The sequence below is a fragment of the Polypterus senegalus genome, chromosome 6 (genome assembly GCF_016835505.1).
Source record: "Polypterus senegalus isolate Bchr_013 chromosome 6, ASM1683550v1, whole genome shotgun sequence".
NCBI lineage: Eukaryota > Metazoa > Chordata > Cladistia > Polypteriformes > Polypteridae > Polypterus > Polypterus senegalus.
Window position 1 is genome coordinate 190,031,814 of NC_053159.1, and position 24,237 is coordinate 190,056,050.

At 43.7% G+C, this 24,237-nt stretch overlaps 1 protein-coding gene across 2 annotated transcripts in view; it reads right to left on the reverse strand.

Moving 5' to 3' along the window:
- ube2e3 (ubiquitin-conjugating enzyme E2E 3 (UBC4/5 homolog, yeast)) overlaps nucleotides 1–11,013 on the reverse strand; it is a 183,779-nt gene extending 172,766 nt beyond the window's left edge. Inside the window, exons 1-3 of one of the 2 annotated variants that reach the window (XM_039757754.1) lie at nucleotides 10,769–11,013; nucleotides 4,773–4,979; nucleotides 1,411–1,461 (exon numbers count right to left, since the gene is read on the reverse strand). In XM_039757754.1, the coding sequence (XP_039613688.1) occupies nucleotides 1,411–1,461; nucleotides 4,773–4,972 (251 nt within the window). In that variant the 5' untranslated portion in view covers nucleotides 4,973–4,979; nucleotides 10,769–11,013. The remainder of the gene's footprint in view (nucleotides 1–1,410; nucleotides 1,462–4,772; nucleotides 4,980–10,768) is intronic. The other variant, XM_039757753.1, reaches the window with a different exon arrangement.
- Nucleotides 11,014–24,237: the final 13,224 nt, after the last annotated feature.

Consider the following 24,237-nt stretch of genomic DNA (forward strand, 5'->3'; position numbering starts at 1 on the left):
CTGGAGGTACATTTTACCCGCGCGTGTGACTTTGCACATGTAATGTAAACAAAGCAGCCGGTCAGAAGCCCCTTTTGGATCGACAAAGCCCAGCAATTTTGTTTATCAGGAAATAATTGTACAGTCTCATTAATTAAGGATCAACTGAGCTTGTGGCGCTTTATGCTCCCTAAGCCCTGGGTCACGGAAACCAAACAAGAGCGCTTCACTGATACTGATCATCAATTCTTTGAGGTCGTGGCCTTTGTAACCGAAAGAGAATATTCCACAACACACAGAAATCAAAAAGAAGTCGCTTTACACCATAGTTACTTTAATGACAGCTTTGCAATGGAGAAGGATTTATTTGTCTCACCTCCGGAACTCCGGACCCTTTTATTAGTGCCATCCTCTGACCAATCACAAGCTGCTACACAAGAGATGTTATCAGCAAAGCCCGGATTGCCTCCCCAAAATGCAATCTTTCAAGCCATCACTTTCTGCAACACTGCTGCTGTTAAGATGTAAATGAACGCAAAAAAAAAAAGAACCGCAGGCAGAAGCAAACAGTACAAGAGGAAGCTTTTGTTTTCCATCATTTTCAACACCAAAGAACATTAATAAGATTATTCAGAGCAGTCGCAGGAAGGAGAACAATCGGCACATCTCAAGTTACTACAGCAACTGAAAAACAAACTTGAAAAATATCCTTCAGCTCGCAGCAGGCAGAAATGCAAAGTCCGCAGGCCCAAATACTCCATGTGGTGGGGTACCTGCCCCATAATAATAAATTGTATTTATATCGTGCCAACCTTAACCCATCTACAACTCTCATCCACATACTTGCACTTTAAACCTGAACGACAAAAAATAAATAAATAAATAAAACAGCAACCAACAATTGATCACATCCTATTTATTCTTGTTAGAAGCGTCATAAAGCTGCAATAAATTTAAACGTGAAATGCCTGTGCATCAATAAAACTACATGGAGACAAATAGACAGCATAATAGTTCTGAACAGCGCTCCTATAAAGCTGGCAGACTTTGGTTCAACTAAGCCAGCAAAAAAAAAAATAAAAGAATCCTCTTCACTTTGAGCCAGAAAGGTGAATGTGAGCTTGTTGAGAAAAAACATAAAAATGAAAACTACAAGCCACAGAAAACTTTAAATAAAGCATGCCCTTTCTTTATAGGCATGATGCCAGTGCCATCTTCTAACAGAACGCCACAATAACCAACAGAATAGACAGCCACATCTGTTAACTTCTTTTTAATCACGACACGTATAGAAACCATCGCAACAACATCCCAAAGTTATCAACTCTCCAAGGTGAGCGTCAAAAACAAATGTAAAAACAAATTAAAAACAGGCAAAGAATTAATAAAAAAAAAAATAAATAAATTCCATCAAAAGCCAGGGGTCCATACCTGCAGTTTGGAGGAGGATCGAGAGTAATTTCAGCGAGCTCCTTCTGAATTCTAGGAGAAAAATGAGAAGACAGTCAGCATTTAAAGTAGACGGGGATTTACACTGCCCTCTACCACCATGCAGCTAAATGCAAGACTGGCTTTGCCTTCAGTAAAACTAACATGGCTGCTTCCTCTTTGTTCTCAGAGGCATAACCCAAATCCCATAACAGGAAAACTTTGCAGCATTTAATTCTGTCTTTCTCTAGCCAAGCACATGCTAATTTTACCACCAACGGATAGCCTTTGTGAATAAGAAGCCGGCACATCCGCTGCTTCCAGGTTATAGTCACTTTTAGCACAAAAGATTTTCTTTCAAAGCTTATATGCAAATGAGGCAGAGAGGGAGGGGGCTGCGCTGGCATATTTGACATGGAATTTAAAGCAGCGCTACAAAGCTACTACTAGTGCTACTGCGAGCAACGGGCAAGTCATCTGCTGACTGGACTCCTCTCATTTTTCAAAATCTCTCCGCCTTTCCATTTTTTAGTGTGAGTAACCCAAAAAATAAATAAAATAAATGAGTGAAAGAAAAACTTCCCCTCTTAATTTGATTTTCCCGCTTTATGCTTAAAACCTGGCGTATTTTGCTTCCCCATTTAACACACGGTATGTCTCAATTATTTCAAGTAGAAATTTAAGAAGTTGACTTGGCCAGAGTGTTTGATCGCTCTGTGCAGTAGAACATTCCTGCACTAATGAGGAGTCTCTGGATCATTACGTCCTTTAAGTACAGAAATACAAAGCAGCGTGGCTACGACACACACCGACACACGCTCACGAGGACTTGAAGGAAATGTGAAACTTTCAACAAAACCTGGCAACTAACGCCCAGGGAAAAATATGTAGCGCAATGACACCCGTTTGTCTCTCCACGTTTTATTAGCATTTATTTCTAACTTTGCTTTTAAACCTACAGAGCGTCTTCTGTGGGAAAATGTTTTTAATAATTCCGCTAATGTGCCTGGCCTTTCACTTTGTAATGCGCTCCCGCTTCTCTCTGAAGGAGCTGAGTGACAGAAAGGCGCTATATACACAGAAGTCCATCACGTCCTTACTCCAATACGGGGTGCTGGGGGAGCTAACACTGGGTGCAAGGCAGGAATCAGCAATGAATGATTAAGGCCCACTTTAAAACTTATTTAAGGGCTTCTAGAATTTAGCTGACAGAAGAAGTTAAAACATTTAAAAAATCACTCAACAATACAAAAAAAGACAAAAGAAAATTCAAGCCACTGCTTGTTGATAAAAAAAGTGAACACCCAGAAGAAATGTTCTTCCATGGCCTATAAAGTATATCATAATCATACAAAACACAGGCACTGGTAAACTGTGCAAAGTATATCATTATTATAAATAAATAAAATGTATTATTATTATTATAATATTTATTTAGCAGGCTTCTTTATCCAAGGCAACTTACACAGCAAGTGGTGATACTTCAAAAAAATGATTATAAAGGTGCAAGCAGTAAAAGCAAGTGAGAACAAGATAAAAATCTGAGGAAGACAGACTATTACTACTATATAATTATCCACCACAATAAAAGGATAAGTGTCTGTTTGGTTGCTAGGTCTCTCTCATTCTAACAGATGGCGCATCACAAACATTTTAGTAACAAAATATATTGCATTTGCTGCGGTGGGCTGGCACCCTGCCCGGGGTTTGTTTCCTGCCTTGCACCCTGTGTTGGCTGGGACTGGCACCAGCAGACCCCCGTGGCCCTGTAGTTAGGATATAGCGGGTTGGATAATGGATGGATGGATATATTGCATTTGTCATTCCAACAGATGGCACATCACAAACATTTTAGTAATAAAATACATTGCATTTGACATTCCAACATATGGCTCATCACAAATATTAGCACTGCTTTTACAAATCCCATACCAAACCGCATATAACTGAGACATACGCGTTGCATTTATCATTCCAACGGATGGCACATTACAAATATTAACACTGCTTTTAGGAATCCCATACCAAATGGCATATAACAAAGACATGAGCATAGCATTTGACATTCCAACAGTTGGTGCACCACAAACATTTGCTTTTACAAATCCCATACCAAACAGCATATAACAGAGACATACACATTGCATTTGGCATTCTAGCTTATGTAACATTACAAATACTATCACTGCTTTTACAAGTCCCATACAAAATTACACATAAAAAATGAAATATGCTTTGCATTTGTCATTCCAACAGATGGTGCATCACAAACATTAACAGATTTTACAAATCCCAAAACAAACAGCATTTAACAGAGGCACGTGCAAAGGCATGGTGCACTGAAAACATTAACGTTGAGGCCTGCGTTGATTACTTTGATTTCAACCTGTCAAACAGGTAGCACAGCTAGCCCCTTTATAGCTTTATAGTTAGTGTGGCATAGCGGTTAAGTCTTTGTACTTCAGACCCTGAGGTTGTGGGATCAAATTCCACTACTGACACTGTGTGACCTGAGCAAGTCACTTCTCCTGCCTGTGCTCCAATGTGGGAAAACAAAAGAAATGTAACCAATTCTATCTCGAAGGTTTCTGTAAGTCGCCTTGGCTAAAAGCATCAACCAAACAAGTAAAATAATAACATTTTCATGACAGTGTAATAGTGCGTATCTAGAGTCTCCTCTTTCCCAATAGCACTTACTGGTTCATAGAGTGACAGTCTCCAGCCACACCATGGACAAACCAGGAACTATTCCCAGATGTAACACCAGTCTGTCACAAGTCATGCAAACACAGTCATTTCTAAACTTTACATTTGCATTTGACTTATGCAATACATACTTATATACACATACAGGGTGGTCCAGATCAAATTATGCAACTCTTAACACAATGCAGGAAAACATGCATGCATACAATTCTGGGTGATTGGCGCTACCAGTCCGGTCAAACATTTCTTTGATTTGGGAGACCGTGTTCCTATGCACTGCAGGTGGTCCAAATTCCTCCAACATCCTACGTTGCACGTTGTTACAGTGTTATGAAAATTGCATAATTAGATCCGGACCACCCTATATAATATTATATATATATATATTGTCAGAGCACTCCGCGCCTGCACTCCGTGAAGAAACTTAAACTGAACTGAATATATAGAGGGCCTGTGCGCAGTCAGCCGTCAAAAAGCCTAGGATGAGGAAGGAAACCCGAGTGCCCAAATAAAATGAACACCGATACAGGGGAACAACGCAAGCTCTACACGGTCAATGGAAGAATCCAGTTTACGGGAGTTATGAGGCAGAAGCACTCACCACCTCACCAGAGCAGCACCGTTAAGGAATATAAAGCCACAGCCATAGAAAGGCTTACCGTTTAGCGCTGGTAGACAGTTTTGCTGTCGTTTTACTGGATAATTTGGTGTTTTTCTTTTGCTGCTGAGCGGCGGTGGGCTGTTTTCTCTCCTCGTGCTCCTCTGGTTCTGGTGCTGGCGGATCTCTTTGATCAGCATCTGAGCTCCCGCTGCTCGTACTTGGACTTTCGTCGTCTGAGCGCTGCCTCTCACTTGACATTTTCCCCCTTCAAAAAAAATAAATAAACAAATAAACAAACAAACAAACAAACAGGCGTACAACAGGAGGCTAAAATGAGTCGTCTTTGAAAGGATTCATTTGCAGGGCTAATCAGGACCAGATATCGCAGCAGTAGATGTTTTAATGTCACTCAGTCAGTCATTTTCTAACCCGCTTAGTACTGAACGGGGTCACGGGGGTCTGCTAGAGCCTATCCCAGGGCACAAGGCAGGAACACACCCTGGGCAGGGTGCCAGTCCATTGCACAGTGAATACACACACACACACACACACACACACACACACACACAGGGGCCAATTTAGGATCGTCAATTCATTTAAACTGCATGTCTTTGGACTGTCGAAGGAAATCGGAGCGCTCGGAGGAAACCCACACAGACACGGGGAGACCATGCAAGCTCCATGCAGGAAGGGCCTGGGAACACAAACCCTGGTCCCCGTAATGCAAGGCAGCAGTGCTACCACTGCGCCACCCTGCGGCCCAATTATATCAATTTTTTCAATGTTTCAATGCGTTCTTTGTGTTAACGTAACAATCAAGTAGCTGTATCAGAACCTCGCATTGATAAACACGCGTGTGCAAATGTATACAGTACATATTACACACGCTGGAGTTCAAGAGCGGACCCATAAAAGGTGAGGATCCATGAAACGGAGAAGAAATGCAGTGTAGTCAACACCCTCTGAAAGACCACCAGCGATTCAACATTCACACCTTCAGATAGCCAGCCTTCGCTTAATTTCCTTTTCCCAGTGAAGCAGGGGGGTAGTGGGTTCAAGCGCGGGAGATCACAGGCCTGACTTCATGCCACTAAAGTAATGTTAAATGTTAATGTGAAAGTAATGTTTCAAGGGGTTAAAAGTAACTGCATGGCAATTACACACGAAAACATACAAAAGAATCGATTTTTGAAGCCAGCAGAGGCACAATTTCTACATTGCTAGCACACACATATTGGGCCCTGCTTTCTGTGTGGTCTTCCCTTTGGCGTTCAAAATGCAAACTGGCAGACGGGCCACCCAAAGGTAACCTGCTGCTGCTGCCGCCGCCACTGACAGGACAGTTGCTTGCACTACACAATCATACTGGATAGTTAGGTAAAGAGAAGTTATGAGGTTAAGGTTGTTCTACGTACTAATAATGGCGGCAGCAATAAGAACATAAGAAATCTGACAAATGAAAGAAGACCATTAAGTCCATCAAGCCCGTTTGTTTAGCTAATAGCTAAGCTGTCCCAAAAAAAAAAAAAATTGCACCCAGATTCTTCTTCCAAGTTGCTGACGTTTCTGTTTCAACTCCATATCTCGGTGGTCTGTGGAAGCACAAAGCAGTGGTCTCAAACTCCAGTCCTGGAGAGCCGCAGTGTCTGCTGCTGGTTTTCATTCTCACCCTTTTTCTTCATTGGTGACCAGTTTTGTGTTGCTAATTAATTCCTTTTCCTTGACTTGTTTTTTTTTTTGAGATTTGTTCCCCTGAATTGCTTCATTTCTTTCCATAAACAGAAATGAAATGTGAAGTGAGGGAGCCAACAGAAGACCAACCAAGTCAGGGCCTCAAACTCCAACCAGTTCCTTAATGAGGCGCCGATTCTGGTTGTTAATTAACTCTTTGAGAAATCAACGTCTGTTGCTGCATGCTATGGCTGCCAGTTTTCCAACAATGTGCAGCAGGTTTGCTGCTAGGCTATTCTTCACATGGCCGGGGCAGCATCAGCAGCAATCACGGTTGCAGTGCATTGCGAATGTGGTTTCTACCTCTTATCGTTGTTAAGTGGCAGTCCTACCTGGTGAACATTATCAGTACCACGATTAGCTGTGAACCAACCAGCTGAAGCTGGAACCTCACATTCATTTTCGATCACTTGTATCAAAATCAGAGTCCAACAAATCATAGTCCAGTTCAGAGATAATAGAAAAAATGTCATCTGCAGAGAATTTTGCTTTACGCTTTAATCTCTTACCAGTCCCATTTTTGCCATTATTTGCGCCTTGCTACTCAAGCAAGCGCAAGAAATCTCGGTCAAACCAATGAATCTAACGTTCCTTCAGACAACGAGAGTCCAACTAAAACATAACAGTTGGTTTTGTCACAGTTTACAGTCAATTACCATTGTCAACTCCTCCATCAGCCCTGAAAGAGTGAAACCCGCTCTTTACTGCGACGGCTTGTTGCTGCTCTCTCATTGTGCAATAGCAGCCATTTCTGTAATTGTTGATTTTCTCTTTTCTAAGAACACTGGGGACCTGAGCAGATCAGCATTCCTGAGATCTTCATCTTACTTTATTTCCAGATATTGTATGATCGACACAGGTCATGTTTTGGCTCATTACTGTTTGTGAATTAAGGAAAAAGAAACAATTCAGGGGTCTGAGTCTTCAAGAGCAGCTCAATTAAAATGAATTCAAAAAGAAGTGAATTAGCAGCAAAAACAGGTCACTGATTAAGAAAAGGGCCAGCAGCCGCCAATGCAGCCCTCCAGGACCGGAGTTTGAGACCACTGGCGTATAGAAATGCTTTCTGGCTTTAAAGTTTGAAATGCACTTCCCCGGACTGTCCACTAGGTGTCCTCCAGTATGAGATTCACCCCTAAGCTCAATGCCCTGCATGCTGATAAGGACATGCAAGAATGACTTTCACGGTCCATAAAGACCCCATGCTGGACATTCTGTCTACGACTAGGTCCACACTACTTACATACACATTTAAAAAAGCAGACATTAGTCTCTACTTTCATCTTTCGTCCACACCACCCTGGTGTTTTAAACCCCTGAAAATGGAGTCATTTTGAAAACGCTCTCCAGAGCCGCACACTTCTAAGAGTTGCATTGTGGACGGGTGAAAACATAGCCTTTCGAAAAAACACAGACTCTATCCGTGCTCCGATTGGTTCATGCTTATTACGTAGCACTTCCCCGATTGGATCCTGCTCGTTACGTCACATTCTCAGATTGGTCAGCCTTCACACAAGAAAGCCCTACTCCAACATAATGGCCAGAGATGAGTTGCTTTCCACAGCTCTATTTGTATGCATATAAATTGTGTTTTATGCCGACTGCATGCTGCACACGTGCACAAAAAGCAAATCATCAACCAGTTGCTATAGTTTTGTGATAAACCCCATGCCTGGTGGCGTTACAGTCCCTTCATGGATTTTTAAACCGATGCACACATGCCCAGTGTAGCCAAACATCGCATTTTTAATGTGAACAGGGATGCTTTTGTAAATGATGTGAAAACACTCGGGCAGATGGCGATTGCTGTTGTTTAAAAATGCCATTTTAATGAAAAACGCACAAGTGTCGCTGCAGCCTGCGACTTCTTCAGTGTGTAAGGAAACACTCCTGAGGCTCCTTCATGCCAACAGTAAAACGCCTTTACGGTGTGTGTGACTCGGCCTGCCGCTCTTTTTATTGCTAGCCCAGTCTGACGTTTTCTTTCTTTTTAGTCCTTCTGGGGTGTATCTGTTTGTCACAAAACTGCAAAATCTATTAAATGAGCTTCTCTACAAAGCTAAAGTCCAATCTGGGGACAAACAAAGTGCCACCTATAAATTCTAAGGATTGCCCCGGAAGAAAGTCAGAGATAATATCCCTCTCTAGAAACTGCTATCCATCTGCTGACTAAATAAATGAGAATACGTTTATAAAATTAAAAGTGCATAATGATTATCAATGAGCTACTTTCTATTTATTTAATAAAGAAGGTAATCTGGAGTGGCCTACAGGTGTAACACATTCTACGTGAGACCTTCAAATGAATTAAGTGGATAGAAACTAACACAAAAAAACGTCTGACGAGCCCAACAAAAGTTCGCCAGTCCTGTCCACGTAAATCCTCCAAAATAACATCAAGTCGAGTTCTGAAGGTCCCCAAAAGTCCACCTGGTCACTTATCCCAAGTGTCTGCTCTTCTAAAAACGTCCTAACACTTTTGCGTAAATTTACCCTCAAGTTTCCAGCTGTGCCCCCATCTTTTTAATTCTTCGGCCCACTGCACTGATGCCCTTCGTAATTTTCAACCCTTCAAATCGTGTCACCTCTAAATCTCTAATTTGCTTACATTGAAAAAGACTTCAACTCCTTTAATCTTTCCTCAAAACTCAAAGTGGTTAAGGCTCTGGACTTCAAACCCTGAGCTCGTGGGTTCAAATCCCACTACTGACACCACAGCGTGGCCATAAGCAAGTCACGTCACCTGCCTGTGCTCCAGCTGGAAAAACAAAAGAAACGTAATAAGTCAACGGGAATAAAGACATCAGCCACATACGTAAATGTAAATGTCAGCCCCCTGCGGTCCTGGAATTCTCTGAGCTTTCCCTTTTTTTTGGTAACCCCCCCCAAGTTATTCCTCACTAGTTCATCAATGAACTTAAACATCACCTCCTTTGACTTGCCTTCTACGTATCAGGGCGCTATATCATAACTTAACATTCTGTTAGGCTCCTTAAAGACATCCCAACACTGCCTGGACGTTGATAGCAACCGGTCCACGGTGACTCCCAGGTCCTCCTCATTGCAGACCCCCGTCGTGTATTCCAATTAAACATTTTTTTTTTTTCCTTTACCTTTACTTGCCATTACATTTCATCTGCCCAAGCCTGCATGCTCTCCCAAGACCCTCTGTACTGATGTGACCAATTCTAGATTATCTGCCAGTCCACTAGTTTGGTATCATCTGCAAGCTTAACCTTTTTTTTTTGTGTTCCTTTCCAGATCTGAAATCTTTTAAACGCCAATTCCTTAAAGTGTCGGCTTCCAAATCTAACGGGCGGATGAAGTTTGCCATCAAGTCGCCAAAAAGTAGACAGCGTCATGTGAAGGAACTTAAATCCATCCAAGTCACTCGGCGAAGCAGGCAATGACATTTGTCACATTTGTCACATCTGTTTTGTTTTTCGTCGTTCCTCCCAACTGGACCTGCTTGTATTGTCTAATTAAACTGAGCGAATGCTGCAAAGGTCTCCGCGATGCCAAATCGATTATTAGAAAACTGCGATTCTGAGCATCTTCTACATACCCGTCTCCCCTTATCCCCCTTTATTTTTTTACATTTTTTTTTAAATGTCCCAATATTTCAGAAGATTTTGTGACGGGATCAAAAAGAATCAACAGCCACTAAACAGCTTGTAAATATTTACACTGGAGCCCGTGCATTTGCATCGGTGACAGTAACGAAGTGCTTCAAGGCGATGGGAGAAAGACAAGCGCAAAAAAAAAAAAAAAGCCGCTTTCCATATTGTCATTGTGAGCACAAGTGGTCTTTCCCCGTGTGCCCCCTCTCTCTACACCCCCTTCTTCGGTATAACACGGGGAGGGGGGGTGACAGGAACAAAAACACGGTTATTTACCAGCCGGTAGCAGCAAAACTGGCGAGGCTCGAGAGCTGTGAGGGAGGCATAATTGCACCTCCACGACTGAGCAAAAAGGGGGGCAAAATTGAAAGGAAAAAAAGCCCTCCGTGTTTCGCTCACTTTTATTCTTTTTTTTTTTTTTAGGAGAAAACGTCATATTAGAAACGAAGCGCGGCGATCCACCAGCGGGTTGCCGTGTTGCAAGAAAACGCTGCAGAGCCCGGGGATTATTTTTCCTTATATCTATTTTTTCAAATCCTTTGTAGCACGGACGGGGTTGTTATGGTAGAAGACACTCCAGTATCAGCATGGTGTAACAACTGATGCGTGAAGTCAGTTTTTTAGCTGCCTCTCTAAAGCGACAGCTGCTAAATACACCAAGAAAGGACGCCGATTCTCCCCTCGCCCCGGACGCGGCCTGTACCTGAGAGCTTCGCCTTTACCTTGAGCGCGGTCCGGTCCTGATCTGGGGCGGCTACGAGTGGTAAAAATCCCGTGGAAATGGAGCCGGGGAAGACGACGGGCTCCGGCCGACCTGTGAACATTGGAGAGAAATCGGAAGGAGAGGAGAGGAGAGGCGCTCGTGCTTCGGCGGTGGCGGCTGCAGGGGGCGCTGAGTGGCAGATTCGCGGTCTTCGGGACGCGTGGAGGGAGGGAAGTGAGCGGCTGTTCTCGTTCTCGCGCGCGCGCGCCCCCTAGCCTTCAAATCGCGCACTCAGCGATATCACCGGCGGCGGCGGCGCGCGCATGACGCGAGTGCGAGCGCAGATGTCCTCTTCTACCCCCCACGTACACACGAAATCACCATAATGTAAAATTAATTAAACGCAGACAAATAACAAAAAAAAAATGTCCATAGATGGAAAGGTTGCGCCGAAGCATATCGGCAAGAAAAAAGAGACAGAGCGCCACCACACGGACTTTACGGTCACCTGCTTTTGTTAGCGCATTGAACCGGGATTCGGAGTTTCTTTGGACAATCAAAAAATATCCAAAGCTTGGAGAATACCGGGAGAACGGAGGGAGCTGTCGCGATACTACACGGTCTGCAGGCGAACACGATAGCCAGTCTAACCGTTGATTGAGTTTATTTTAGTAGTAGGGTGGCGCAGAGCTTAGCGCTGCCACCTCGTATAACACGAACGCGTAATATGGGGGGCTGTTTGACGTCTTGTCGTCCACCTGACTGTGGGGGCTCTCGGCTAGTAAAGCGATTTCTGTGCCTTGCCACATTATAGAGGATTTGGTAAGTGAAGGTAATCCAGTGCTCTGTGGCGAACCTATATCTTTGTGGTTCTGAAGCTTGAACTGTTATGGGGGTCCTGAAGTTTGTACTGTTATGGGGGTCCTGAAGTTTGTACTGTTATGGGGTTCCTGAAGCTTGAACTGTTATGAGGGATCCTTGAACTGTTATGGGGGTCCTGAAGCATGAACTGTTATGGGGGTCCTGATGCTACAACTGTTACGGAGGTCCCTTCGCAACCAACAACAAGGTCCTGGTAGCCGCTTTTCTCTTCTTCAGTGGCATTGCCCCACGACAAATTACAAGTTTTGTTTTTGTTTTACTTTGACCACAACATCTCAGATTGCGACTCAAACTGCTGTATTTGATTATCTCCCATGTCAAAGTCACTGGTGTGAAGAAAACATTCCCTATGCATCATAGTTTTTGAGTTATAAGGTGATGAAAATTAGGGAAATGTTCTATACATGCATGACACATCATAGAGTGATGAAATAAACCACAGAGAAGACTCCCATCATTGCCATCTTTTATTTTAGACACGTATGAGAAATAAATAAAAAGTTACTGAAATGTTCTCCTTTACAATGACAGCAGGCAATGGAATAAACTTTCAGTTTTTTGATGGCAGCCAGCCTAAGATAAATAACATTATGAAAAGTGGTATAAATTAGTTGTAGTGGTATTTTATATAACATATATTCAGAATGAAACATCCTTAATTTGAATGTTTTTCTGCTTATAGCTCTCCTACATGATACTTTTAATAATCTTGTAACTTTTATTTTAAGTCTTATTTTACATTGAATTGTGCAATATCTATCTATCTATCTACAATATTAATATTAATATTATTTCTCATACAGTAGTCACCCAAATTTTTTAAGCAGTGTGTACTAAAGTTGATTAGTGGGGGGAGGGCCTTCTAGGTTTAGGGGTCCTGAACCTTAAGCTTCATAGTAGATCCACCCCTGCTTGTGTCTCATTAAACAATAATACTATTTAATTTATATAGCGCCTTTCCCATACTCAAGGCACTTAAACTCCATCACACCAAGCACATCTCTGTGAATAAAATAAAAGATTGTGCTTTGAATGTGTGCGCCTCCCAGCAGGGCCAGTTCTGCCATTTAGGTGAACTAGGCGGTCAGGTAGGGTGGCAAAGATTTAAGGGGCAGCATATTTTTTGACCCTTGGACTTGATGCAACTGCCCATCTGCCATTCACCCTGTGTCATTGTATTATATTGAACTAGCCATGTTACCTGACCGGGACAGTTAATAGAAGACATTTAAAAATGTTTGGTATCTCTTGTCCTACGTGTACCTTTAGCTCCTTTCCTCTGTGCCAGTCGGTACCCGCGTGGGTCTGAACCTCTCTTGACTGGTGCCACTTACAGGACCCTCCATAATATTTAACACAAAGACACCATTTTTCCTTGATGTCCCCCTCTGCTACACAGTTTCAGATTCCAAATCAAACAATTCAGATGTTGTGATGTTTCAGTGCACAATGCAGACTTTCATTAAAGGGGATTTGCAGAAATCTCAGTCACACCATGGTCTCCCCATTTCAGGGGTGGCACACGGCAATGGCAGGTCTGTTAAAGCCGTTGTCATATTTAGTTCTTTGTCGCATATCCCTCTGTGACGATGTGGGTTCTGGCTCCACACTCCCTTTGCTATTGGAAGCACTCGAACCCCACACCGTCGATAATGAAACTGAGTGAGCTAGTCAGTGAAGGCAAATAAACAATTGAGCAAGGGGTGGTGCAAAAAGTGCAATAGTGCTTTTATTTAAAATCCAACAAAAACAGTGTTCCATAAATAGTGCAGTTCTTCACAGTTCATTAAATAAATAACCCATAAAAAGAACGTGGGAGTAAAACCAATATATAGAAAAAAACAATCCTTAAAATCGGAGGTTAAAATCTTCTCTTGGAAGCAGTCTTAAAACATCAAACAAATCCGGTGCTCTTCTGTTAGCGTCTCACCTGCTAATCCCGTTTGGGCCAAGCAGCAGGCAAGACGCTCTCTGCAGCTGCCCTCCTGAAACACACGCATGAGACTGGAGACCTCCCGATCCCTGGCTTCGGTATGGCACTCATCCCAGTCCCGGAGAACTTGGTTTCCAACCAACGGCCAGGTCGCCCACGTTGGGGATTCCAGCACCAAGTCTCCCGACTTCCGCTGCCTTTCAATGGCCTCTCTGCGGCCAGTCGCCTTCCCTGGTCACTCCCGCTACCTGATCGCTCAGCGGGAGCGACATCAACACAAACACCTGGGTGTCGGCCTAACACCCAGCTTCCACGCAGCTGTCCACGAGCGCTCGATCGCGCGCTCACCACACTCACGCACCGCCTGCTTCCTCTCCTGCTCCCGGTAACCTCCGTCCTCTCCTTTCCTTTTTCTCTCCGATCGTTTCTACACCTCCCCTAAAACCGACTCGCGCTTCTTTTTAAAATGACGAGGGCCACAGCAGCTGCAGCATTAGCCACGGGACAATCATGAATGTGGGCAGTTCCTCACCTGTGCACTAGGTGAGAAACGCCCACACCCTACGGATCGCCCCCGCCCACTATGGCCCAACGTCCCTCGCTAAGCCGCGAGCACATCGATTATTTATTAAAAATGGCCTGTGCTCAGTGAGCTGTGGACCCTTAACACCACACCCTCACGTGCAATGACTGCATGAAGTCTGCCATTCACAGCCATCACCAGGAGCTGAGGGTCTTCTCTGCTAAGCCTCTCATGCAGCCACCTTCAGCTCCTGCTTATTTCGGGGGGCTTGCCCCGCTAACATTTCTCTTCAGCATATGAATGGCCTGCTCAATTGGATTGAAATTGGGTGACTGGTTTGGCCATTCAAGAATTTTTGTGTTTTTTAGCTTTGATAAATTCTTGTGTGGCCTCAGCAGTGTGTTTGGTTCATTATCTTGTCGTAGGATGAAGTGCCGTTCACTGAGTTTGGAGGACTTTACTGAACTTGAGCAGATCAGATGTTTCTACACACCTCAGAATTCATTGTGCCATCAGCAGTCACATAATCAATGAACAGAATGTGATCTGTTACCCCCATCACCTGCATGTCCTCTTTTACCACATCCATAAACCTCCTCTTAGGCCTTCCTCTTCTCCTCTTCCCTGGCAGCTCTATCCTTAGCACCCTTCTCCCAGTATACCCCTCATCTCTCCTCTGCACATCTCCAAACCAACACAATCTCGCCTCTCTGACTTTATCTCCAAATCATCCAACTTGAGCTGACCCCCTAATGTCCTCATTTCTAATTCTGTCCATCCTCATCACACCCAATGCAAATCTTAGCATCTTTAACTCTGCCACCTTCAGCTCTGTCTCCTGTGCCACCGTCTCCAGCCCGTATAACACAGCTGGTCTCACTACTGTCCTGTAGACCTTCCCTGTCACTCTTGCTGATACCCGTCTGTCACAATTCACTCCTGTCACTCTTCTCCACTCTGCCTGCACTCTCTTCTTCCTCTCATTCACACTCCCCATTACTCTGTACTGTTGATCCCAAGTATTTAAACTTCTCCACCTTCCCCTTCTCTACTCCCTCATCCTCACCATTCCACTGACCTCCCTCTCATTCACACACATGTATTCTGTCTTGGTGGTCCTACTGACCTTCATTCTTCTCCTCTCATATCTCCACCTCTCCAGGGTCTCCTCAACCTGCTCCCTACTCTCTCCACAGATCACAATGTCATCAGCAAACATCACAGTCCACCAGGACTCCTGTCTAATCTCGTCTGTCAACCTGTCCATCACCATTGACAATAAGAAAGGACTCAGAGCCGATCCCTGATGTAATCCCACCTCCGTCACTCCTACCGCAGACCTCACCACAGTCACACTTCCTATCGTGTACTACTGTTATGTATGTCTCTGCCACTCCTGACTTCCTCATTCAATACCACAGCTCCTCTCTCCTCACCCTGTCATTTGCTTTCTTCAGGTCCACAAAGACGCAATGCAACGTCTGTCCTTCTCTCTACTTCTCCATTAACATCCTCAGAGCAAACATCTCATCTGTGGTGCTCTTTCCTGTCATGACACCACACTGCTGCTCACTAATCATCACCTCACTTCTTAACTGAACTTCCACTACTCTTTCCCATAACTTCATGCAGTGGCTCATCAGTTTTATCCCCCTGTAGTTACTGCAGTCCTGCACATCCCCCTAATTCTTAAATATCGGCCCACCAGTACACTTCTTCTCCACTCCTCCTCATCCTCTCACTTTCCAAGATTCCATTAAACAATCTGGTTAGAAACTCCACTGCCGTCTCTCCTAAACACCTCCATGCTTCCTCAGGTATGTCATCTGGACCAACGGCCTTTCCATTCTTCATCCTCTTCATCGCTGTCCTTACTTCCTCCTTGCTAATCCGTTGCATTTCCTGATTCACTATCTCCAAATCATCCAACCTCTTCTCTCTCTCGTTCTCTTCATTCATCAGCCTCTCAAAGTCCTCTTTCCATCTGCTCATCACATTCTCCTCACTTGTGAGTTTGTTTCCATCTTTATCCTTTATCGCCCTAACCTGCTGCTCATCTTTCCCAGTCCGGCCCCTCTCTGTAGCCCACCAGTCCTTTTCTCCCTCCTCATCATACGCCTTTTCTTTAGCCTTCGTCACCTCTCTCTTCACCTTGTGCCTTATCTCCTTGTACTCTTGTCTTCTTTCTGCATCTCTCTGAATATCCCACATCTTCTTAACCATCCTCTTCCTCTGTATACTCTCCTGTACTTACTCATTCCACCACCAGGTTTATTTGTCCTCCTTCCTCTGTCCAGATGTCACCCCAAGCACCCTTCTTGTTGCCACCCTTACCTCATCTGCTGTAGCTGCCCAGCTGTCTGGTGACTCTTCACTGCCACCCAGTGCCCGTCTCACCTCCTCCCTAAACTCAACCTTGCAGTCTTCCTTTTTCAACTTCTACCATTTGATTCTTGGCTCTACCCTCGCTCTCTTTCTCTTCTTGATCTCCAATGTCATCCTACAGACCACCATTCTATGCTGCTTCACTACACTTTCCCCTGCCACCACTTTGCAGTCTTCAGTCTCCTTCAGATTGACTCTTCTGCATAGGATGTCATCTACCTCTGTGCATCTTCCTCCACTCTTGTATGTCACCCTGTGTTCCTCCCTCTTTTTAAAATACTGATAATATTCATAAATAATAACAAAATGCAAAGTACATTTGAATATTGGCAGCCATACAACCTGATAAAATGGTGATGTGTAATTCAGGTGGCACACAGACTTGTTAGTTACTTAAAATGTCTCTAGTTAAGGCATCGTTGGTGCTCAGCTTTCAGCCACATGTCTGTTCAATATGGCTGCTGAACTGTGCTCTTCATTGTGTTGTCTTCATCATCACAGGTTAGCAAGAGAGATGCTTCTTCATCATATGTTGGTCAGAGAGAGAGAATGCGGTTGAGCAAGTACATTTATAGGTTTTCTGTCCAACTCCCTACAGCGAATAGGATATCATGGTACTTAAAGGCCTCTGAGACAAGCCAATTCCAAACAGCCATACCTCAGACCAATGGGTGAAATAGAACATCTTATCTCCTGCCCCCCAGAAGACCATCTATTACACTAACCTGGCTTTGTGTGGGGGATGAGGGAAAAAACTTTAGCAAAGAAATGCTCATCAAACTGGTTTAAGACACATCCCCCAAATCCTGTCGTAAAATTACAAAGAAAAGTCGTAAACATGGGGGGGATAAACAAGAATGCCTCTCACCAAGGTACCACTAAATGACATTGCTTTGCCTAAATTATAAATAAAGACATACAAAACATTTATCAAGTTATATGTAAAATCTCACATCACAACATACGTATTCACCACAGCCATGTCTATCCTTTAAGCACAATCCACTATCCTCTGACCTTCTTCGTTCCTCTCCTTGACACCATACCTACCCATCACCTCCTCAACTCCACTGTTCACCAACATGTTCATTAAAATCCGCTCCAATCCCCACTCTCTGTTCATCACTTCCTCCAACTCGCTCCAGAAATCTTCTTTCTCCTCCATTGCACGCCCAACTTGTGGTGCATATGCACTAAAAACATTCATCATCACACCTCCAATTTCCAGCTTCATCATCATCACTCTGCCTGACACTCTTTTCACCTCCAAACACTCTTGACGTGCTGTTCCTTCAGAATAACTCCTACTCCATTTCTCCTCCCATCCACACCATGATAGAACAATTTGAATTCCCCTCCGATCCTCAAGGCCGTACTCCCCTTCCATTTAGTCTCTTCACACACAATATATCAACCTTCCTTCTCTCCATCATATCTGCTAACTCGCTCCCCTTACCAGCCATACTGCCAGCATTCACAGTTCCTACCTTCAGTGCCACTCTCCTAATCTTCCTCCTCTCCTCTTTGAAGTCCTTTGTCTCACCTCTCTTGTCATCTGGCCCTCCTGTTTTTGTGGTCTCCATCTTGCAGTGTGTCCTCCTCTGTGATTCTGTTCATGGAGTCTTCTGCTGATAGTCGTCTCTGACACGTCCACATCGGCCCCCTGAAGACTGTGTATGATCTGTCAGACAGGCATTGGGGGCTTTTTCTTGACCATAGTGAGGATACTTCTGTCAACAGCAGCGGAGGTCTTCCTTTTCCCACCAGTCCCTTTGTGATGACTGAGCCCACCAGTGTGCTTTTTCTTCTTCATGATATTCCAGACAGTTGATTTCTGGCACCTTAAGGTTTCACTGATGTCTCAGATGATTTTATTCTCGTTTGTCAGCCTCACGATGGCTTCTTTGACTTTCATTGGCACAGCTCTTGTCATCATGTTGAACAATGGCAACTACAGACCCCAAATGGTAGAAGCAAGCTGAGGCATCTTATGAAATCATGAAACCCACCTGAGGAATCACAAACACCTGTGACGACAGTTGGCCCAAACATTGTGGTGCCCTGAAACTGGCAGTAGAAAAAGTGTAGTGTGACCAAATCCCCTTGAATGAATCACGTTGGAACTGTTTGATTTGAAATTTGAAACTATGAAAATCAAGGAAAAGTGCGTCTTTGTCCCCAACAGTATGGAGGGCACTGTATGTCGAAGCCTGCTGTCACTTCGAGGCGCCTTGGTCACCCCCTGTCCGCTTTTATACTCTCCGTCTTTGAAGACGACTCTCAGCGTCCCTCCTATGCTTTTACTCCCCCTTGTGTGTCTCACGCTGGCACTTTCTCTTTTGATTAAGTTGCCAAAGCCAAACTTACCAGTCTGATTGCCCAAAGTGAACGGGCACCAGTGCAGGATTTACATATAAGCTACACAAGCTATAGCTTAGGGCCCCCACCTTCTTGGGGGCCCCCAAAACAAATTGTCAGAGTGAGCAATTGTCATATATACTTATAAAGGGCCCCATGTCTCAAATAGCTTAGGGCCTTATCAAGTCTAAATCCGGCACTGGCGGGCACACAGAGCTTGGTGGTCTAATACACAGTAGATTTTATGTACAGCAAACATTGGGTGCCAGGCAGGGAATACAGCGGTTGCAGTGCGCCAGACCCTCACCAGGTAAACTCATTCACACACAAACATATGGGTCGAGTTAGCATCGCCAGTTCTCCTATCCTGCCTGTCTCTTAACTGTGTGGCAGTAAACCAAACACAGGGAGAACATGCAGACTCCACACCGGGAACACCTTGCTGTAAGGCAGCACCACTACCACTTGTGCCATCCCCAGTTCTAAAATGCTAAGTCAAATTGACATTAATTTACCAAAAATTATGAATTTGTCAAAAATTATAAAATGCATTAAAATGAATATATCCAGTACCTACTAGCTGTGCCACCCATCTAACACATGTTGAACTTTGAAGTAATCAAAGTAGACCCTGACATTTCAGTGCACCATCTGTTGGAATGGATTTTTTAACACACGGTTGTCATGTTTCAGTCAGTGTTCCTCCCCGGCTGGGGTTCAGTCTCACATCTCTTCTTTTTCTTTTTTGATTCTTTCATTTATGTTGATTATGTGCATCATTCTTTATTGTTGGATTTTGTCTATGAATATAATCTGCCTTTGTTATGTTCCAGGTGTTCTGTTCTGTGGGTATCCCCCAATAGGCGGGGCCACCTATCAATCACCACCAGGAACTGCCCTTCTCCCTATAAAACCGCAGGGTCTTCCACAGTTCCTGGAGGTTCATTGTGAAGACACTAGAGAGTCGCTGAGTTAATTATGATTTTGCTGTGCTCATGCCTGTGGTTTTAAAATTTATTTGTTTATTTTATTTATTTTGTGAATTGTGTGATTCATGCTATGTGTTTGATTGCATTTCTGGATTACGGTATTGTGACTTGTTTGCATTGGATTGCCTTTGTGTCTTGGGACAATTGCTTTGCTTCTTGTGCTCCTTGTAGTGTCATTGTTTTACTTTTTATTTTATAAAGGTTTGATGCTTGCCCTTATGACTTACTAGTCAGTTTTGTACAGTGACATCCCCTTCTAGTGAAGATTTTTTGATAGTGATTTTTGGGGACAGCATTGAGTAAAAATTTATTGCTTTTGTCATTCCAACAGATGGTGCATCACAAACATTTGCAGTAATGCATTACTACAAACGATTGTGATGCACCATCTGTTGGAATGACAAATGCAATGTATTTGTTACTGTTATATGCCTAATGGTATGGGATTCATAAAAGTAGTACTAATCTTTACAATGCACCATCTGTTGGAAAGACAAATGCTGTTCATTTTATTACTAGAAATGTTTGTGATATACCATATGCAATATATATATATATATACATTTTTTTTGTATGAAAATGTGCTATATAAATAAATGTTGTTGTTGTTGTTATGCCATTTGGTGTGGGATTTGTAAAAGCAGTATTAATGTTTGGGAAGAGAATTTGTTGGAATGACAAATGCAATGCACTTTTTGACTAGAATTGATGTTTGTGATGCACTCTCTGTTGGAAAGACAAATGCATTGTATTTTATTACTAGAAATGTTTGTGATATGCCATCGATTGGCATGACATATGCAATGCATTTTATTAATAGAAATGTGTGTGATATTCTATTTGGTATGGGATTTGTAAAAGCAGTATTCATGTTTGGGATGCCAATTTGTTGGAATGACAAATACAATGCACTTTATCACCAGAAATGTTTGTGATATGCCATTTGGTATGGGATTTGTAAAAGCAGTGTTTAATGTTTGTGATGTGCCATTTGGTATGGGATTTGTAAAAGCAGTGTTTAATGTTTGTGATGTGCCATCTGTTGGAATGACAAATACAATGCATATGTCACTGTTATATACCATTTGGTATGGCATTTGTAAATGCGGTATTAATGTTTGTGATGCAACAACAACAACAGCGACATTTATTTCTATAGCACATTTTCATACAAACAGTAGCTCAAAGTGCTTTACATAATGAAGAATAGAAAATTAAAGACACAGTAAGAAAAGAAAATAAGTCAACATTAATTAACATAGAATAAGAGTAAGGTCCAATGGCCAGGGTGGACAGACAAAAAAAAAACCCAGACAACTGGAGAAAAAAATAAAATCTGCAGGCCACGGGACCACCCAGTCCCCTCTGGGCATTCTACCTAACATAAATGAAACAGTCCTCTTTGTATTTAGGGTTCTCACGGAAGGACCTGATGATGATGGTCACGTAGACTTCTGGCTTTTAGTCCATCATTGTTGGAGCATCATGAAGCTTTGAGTAGGTGGTGGTGGCGGCCTATGAAACCGTAAAAAGAAACAGAAGAGAGAGTAGGGGTCAGTACGGATTTTAGAGCCACTGTGAATAGTTATTATGATGAATTGAACATACAGAGTATCAGGATTAAGTTAAAGTGAAGTTATGAGAAGGCCATGTTACAGTAATGTGTTTTCAGCAGTGTTTTAAAGAGCTCCACCGTACCAGCCTGGTGAATTCCTATTGGCAGGCTATTCCAGATTTTAGGTGCATAAATAACAGCAGAAGGCCGCCCGCCTCACCACTTCTTTTAAGTTTAGCTTTTGGAATTCTAAGGAGACACTCATTTGAGGATCTAAGGTTACAATTTGGAATATAAGGTGTCAGACATTCCGAAATATAAGATGGAGCGAGATTATTTAAGGCTTTATAAACCATAAGCAGAATTTTAAAGTCAATTCTGAAAGACACAGCTAACCAGTGTAGTTACCATCTGTTGGGATGACAAATGCAATGCATATGTCACTGTTATATACCATTTGGTTTGGGATTTGTAAAAGCAGTATTATTGTTTGTGATGTACCATCTGTTGGAATGACATATGCAATGAATGTTGTCACACACGTGCGCATGGGAGGCAGCTAAAGGGCTTGAGTGAAGGCAGTTCTGAGGCATGCTGGGATGTGGCAGCGTGCACGGACTCTTTTTCTCCCTTTCCTGTAGACCATTCCCGGGAGATTCCACCTGGCTCTCTTGAGGGCTACTGGCCACGCCCCCTTCAGGTCCGGGGGGGTTATAAAAGTGAGGTGATCCTGAAAGGTGGCATCTCATTCAGGAGTAAAGCCTGAGACTGCACCGCTCTCCAGAGGTTATCACTGCCAAGCCACCAGCTAAAATCTCACCCTTTTTTCACCCATGCGCCATCACCTGCCTGTTATTTTCAGTTATTTTCTTCATGTTGTCAAAGAAAAGACAAGTGAGCCATAAAAAGAGTTGGAGCAGCCACCCGTATATTGTTTCCTGGCTACAAAAGAGTTAAACGTTGAGTACATTTGAGTGCAGATTTGAGTCCAGAATCAAATGCCTGTCTTAATGAGGCAAAGATGGCGGTTTTAAAAGAGAGGACAGGAAGTGACATCATTAGGGTAGGAACCGGAAGGTGAAAAGAGAGAAGGGGATCAGTACACTCTCTGCCACCCCATTCAGGCCCTTTAGCTGCCTCCCATGTGCCTGTGTGTGACAATGTCAAATAAACTGGGCGGCCCGGTTGGCAGCCCAACATTCCTGTCCTTCACTCATCCTACAACAAGGTTAATGTAATTACTTTTCAGGTCAAGGTAACAGTAATATTGGAACACACAGTATTATTCCTGACACTAAATAGTCATTTCATTACATAATGTGTTATATTAATAACGCGTTACTCCCAACACTGAGCAGACAGATTTGGCCACCAGCTGTCCCGGTGATGGATGGCTCTGCCCAAAAGCCCAAAGAGTCTCTCACTTAAGTTATAAAACTTGTCCAACCATTCCAGACTGAAGGCAGCATACATTTCTTGGATAGCGAAACAGATGCATTCGAGTTTAAATTGCTGGAACAATTCAGAAAGAATGTACAAATGTATTTGGGTCATAAATTATTAGTCTACAAGAGAGTCTGCCTTCAATGTAAATCGCCTCGGTACATTCGTTAGTTACATTGCCTTCAGGGTCCTGTAAATTTGTTTGTAAATGAGTTCCTTTAGAATTCATTATTGTTCGTTTAAGTAAAATTTAAAAACTTAATATAAGCATTTCTGCTGATTAACTAATCCCCCACCCCCCCCCCCATAAGTGCCAAGCGATAGAATCTGGCATTCCCAGGACCCTACCCCCCACAGGGGGGACAAGATAAGGGAGCAATGGGGGAACGTTCCTAATTTTGTATTCTTTTATCACCCATCGGCAAGATGGCAGCATCCCAGAACCACGGTAACCGTGTGCAACCCTGTGGGGCATGATGGGAGTTGTAGTGCCGGTAGTGTAGTGGGTGCTGCAGAGATCCCTACTTTTCAGGACTTCCGTCTTACTCAAAAATGCTGCTGTGGCGGATGGTTGGGGCCCATGCCCCACCAGGATGCCTTTACTATGGAAGGACTGGGAGAGACACAATACCTCCCATGGAACACGAGAGGGCATCCCCCCCCTGGATTGCCACCAGAGACAGTTTTGGAGTCCTGGACTGCAGCACTTCTGCCACACCCGGAGGTGCAGACAGAAGAGGACCCGGGTGCCCACGCAGCACTTCCGCCACACCAGGAAGTGGTGTCAGATGATTGCCGGATAACATCTGGAGCACTTCTGGGTGCAGTACAAAAGGAACCGGAATCGGGTGGTGGAGGACAACGCTTGCTGGGAGAGGAGTGGAGTGGAGGTGGCAGAGGAGAGGGAAGGAAGAAAGAAAGAGAGAGGAAAAGAAAAGAGAGAAGAAGAGAAGGGACTGAGTAGTAGTTGTGAGCTATAGAGAGTGTTGTGTTGTGCAAGGAAAAGGAAAATTGAGCATGTGCTTTTGGACTTGTGTCCCGGAGCCTGTCTGTGTCCAGGTTTAGGGGATGTATTCCCTAATATTCCACACTGCCTTTGGGCAAAAGTACTTCTGGATCCGACATAAAGGGAAGCCGGTGAGTCAGAGCTGGGAAGAAGGAAGGCAACACTCACTGGAGGGAAGTGGACGGAGAGAGAGAAGAGAGGGAAGGAAGAAAAGAAAGAGGAATATTGTTTACTGTTGTGGCAGACGGCAGGGACGCCCCTGCACACTACATTCAGGGGGAGCAGCCCTGGACAGTGCAATACCTCCCCCTGAACGCTAGATGGCCGCCCCCCTGGGCTGGTGTAGTGCCTCGGTTTCCCACAGGGCTTCCTGGGAATTGGAGTTGGGGGCAGCC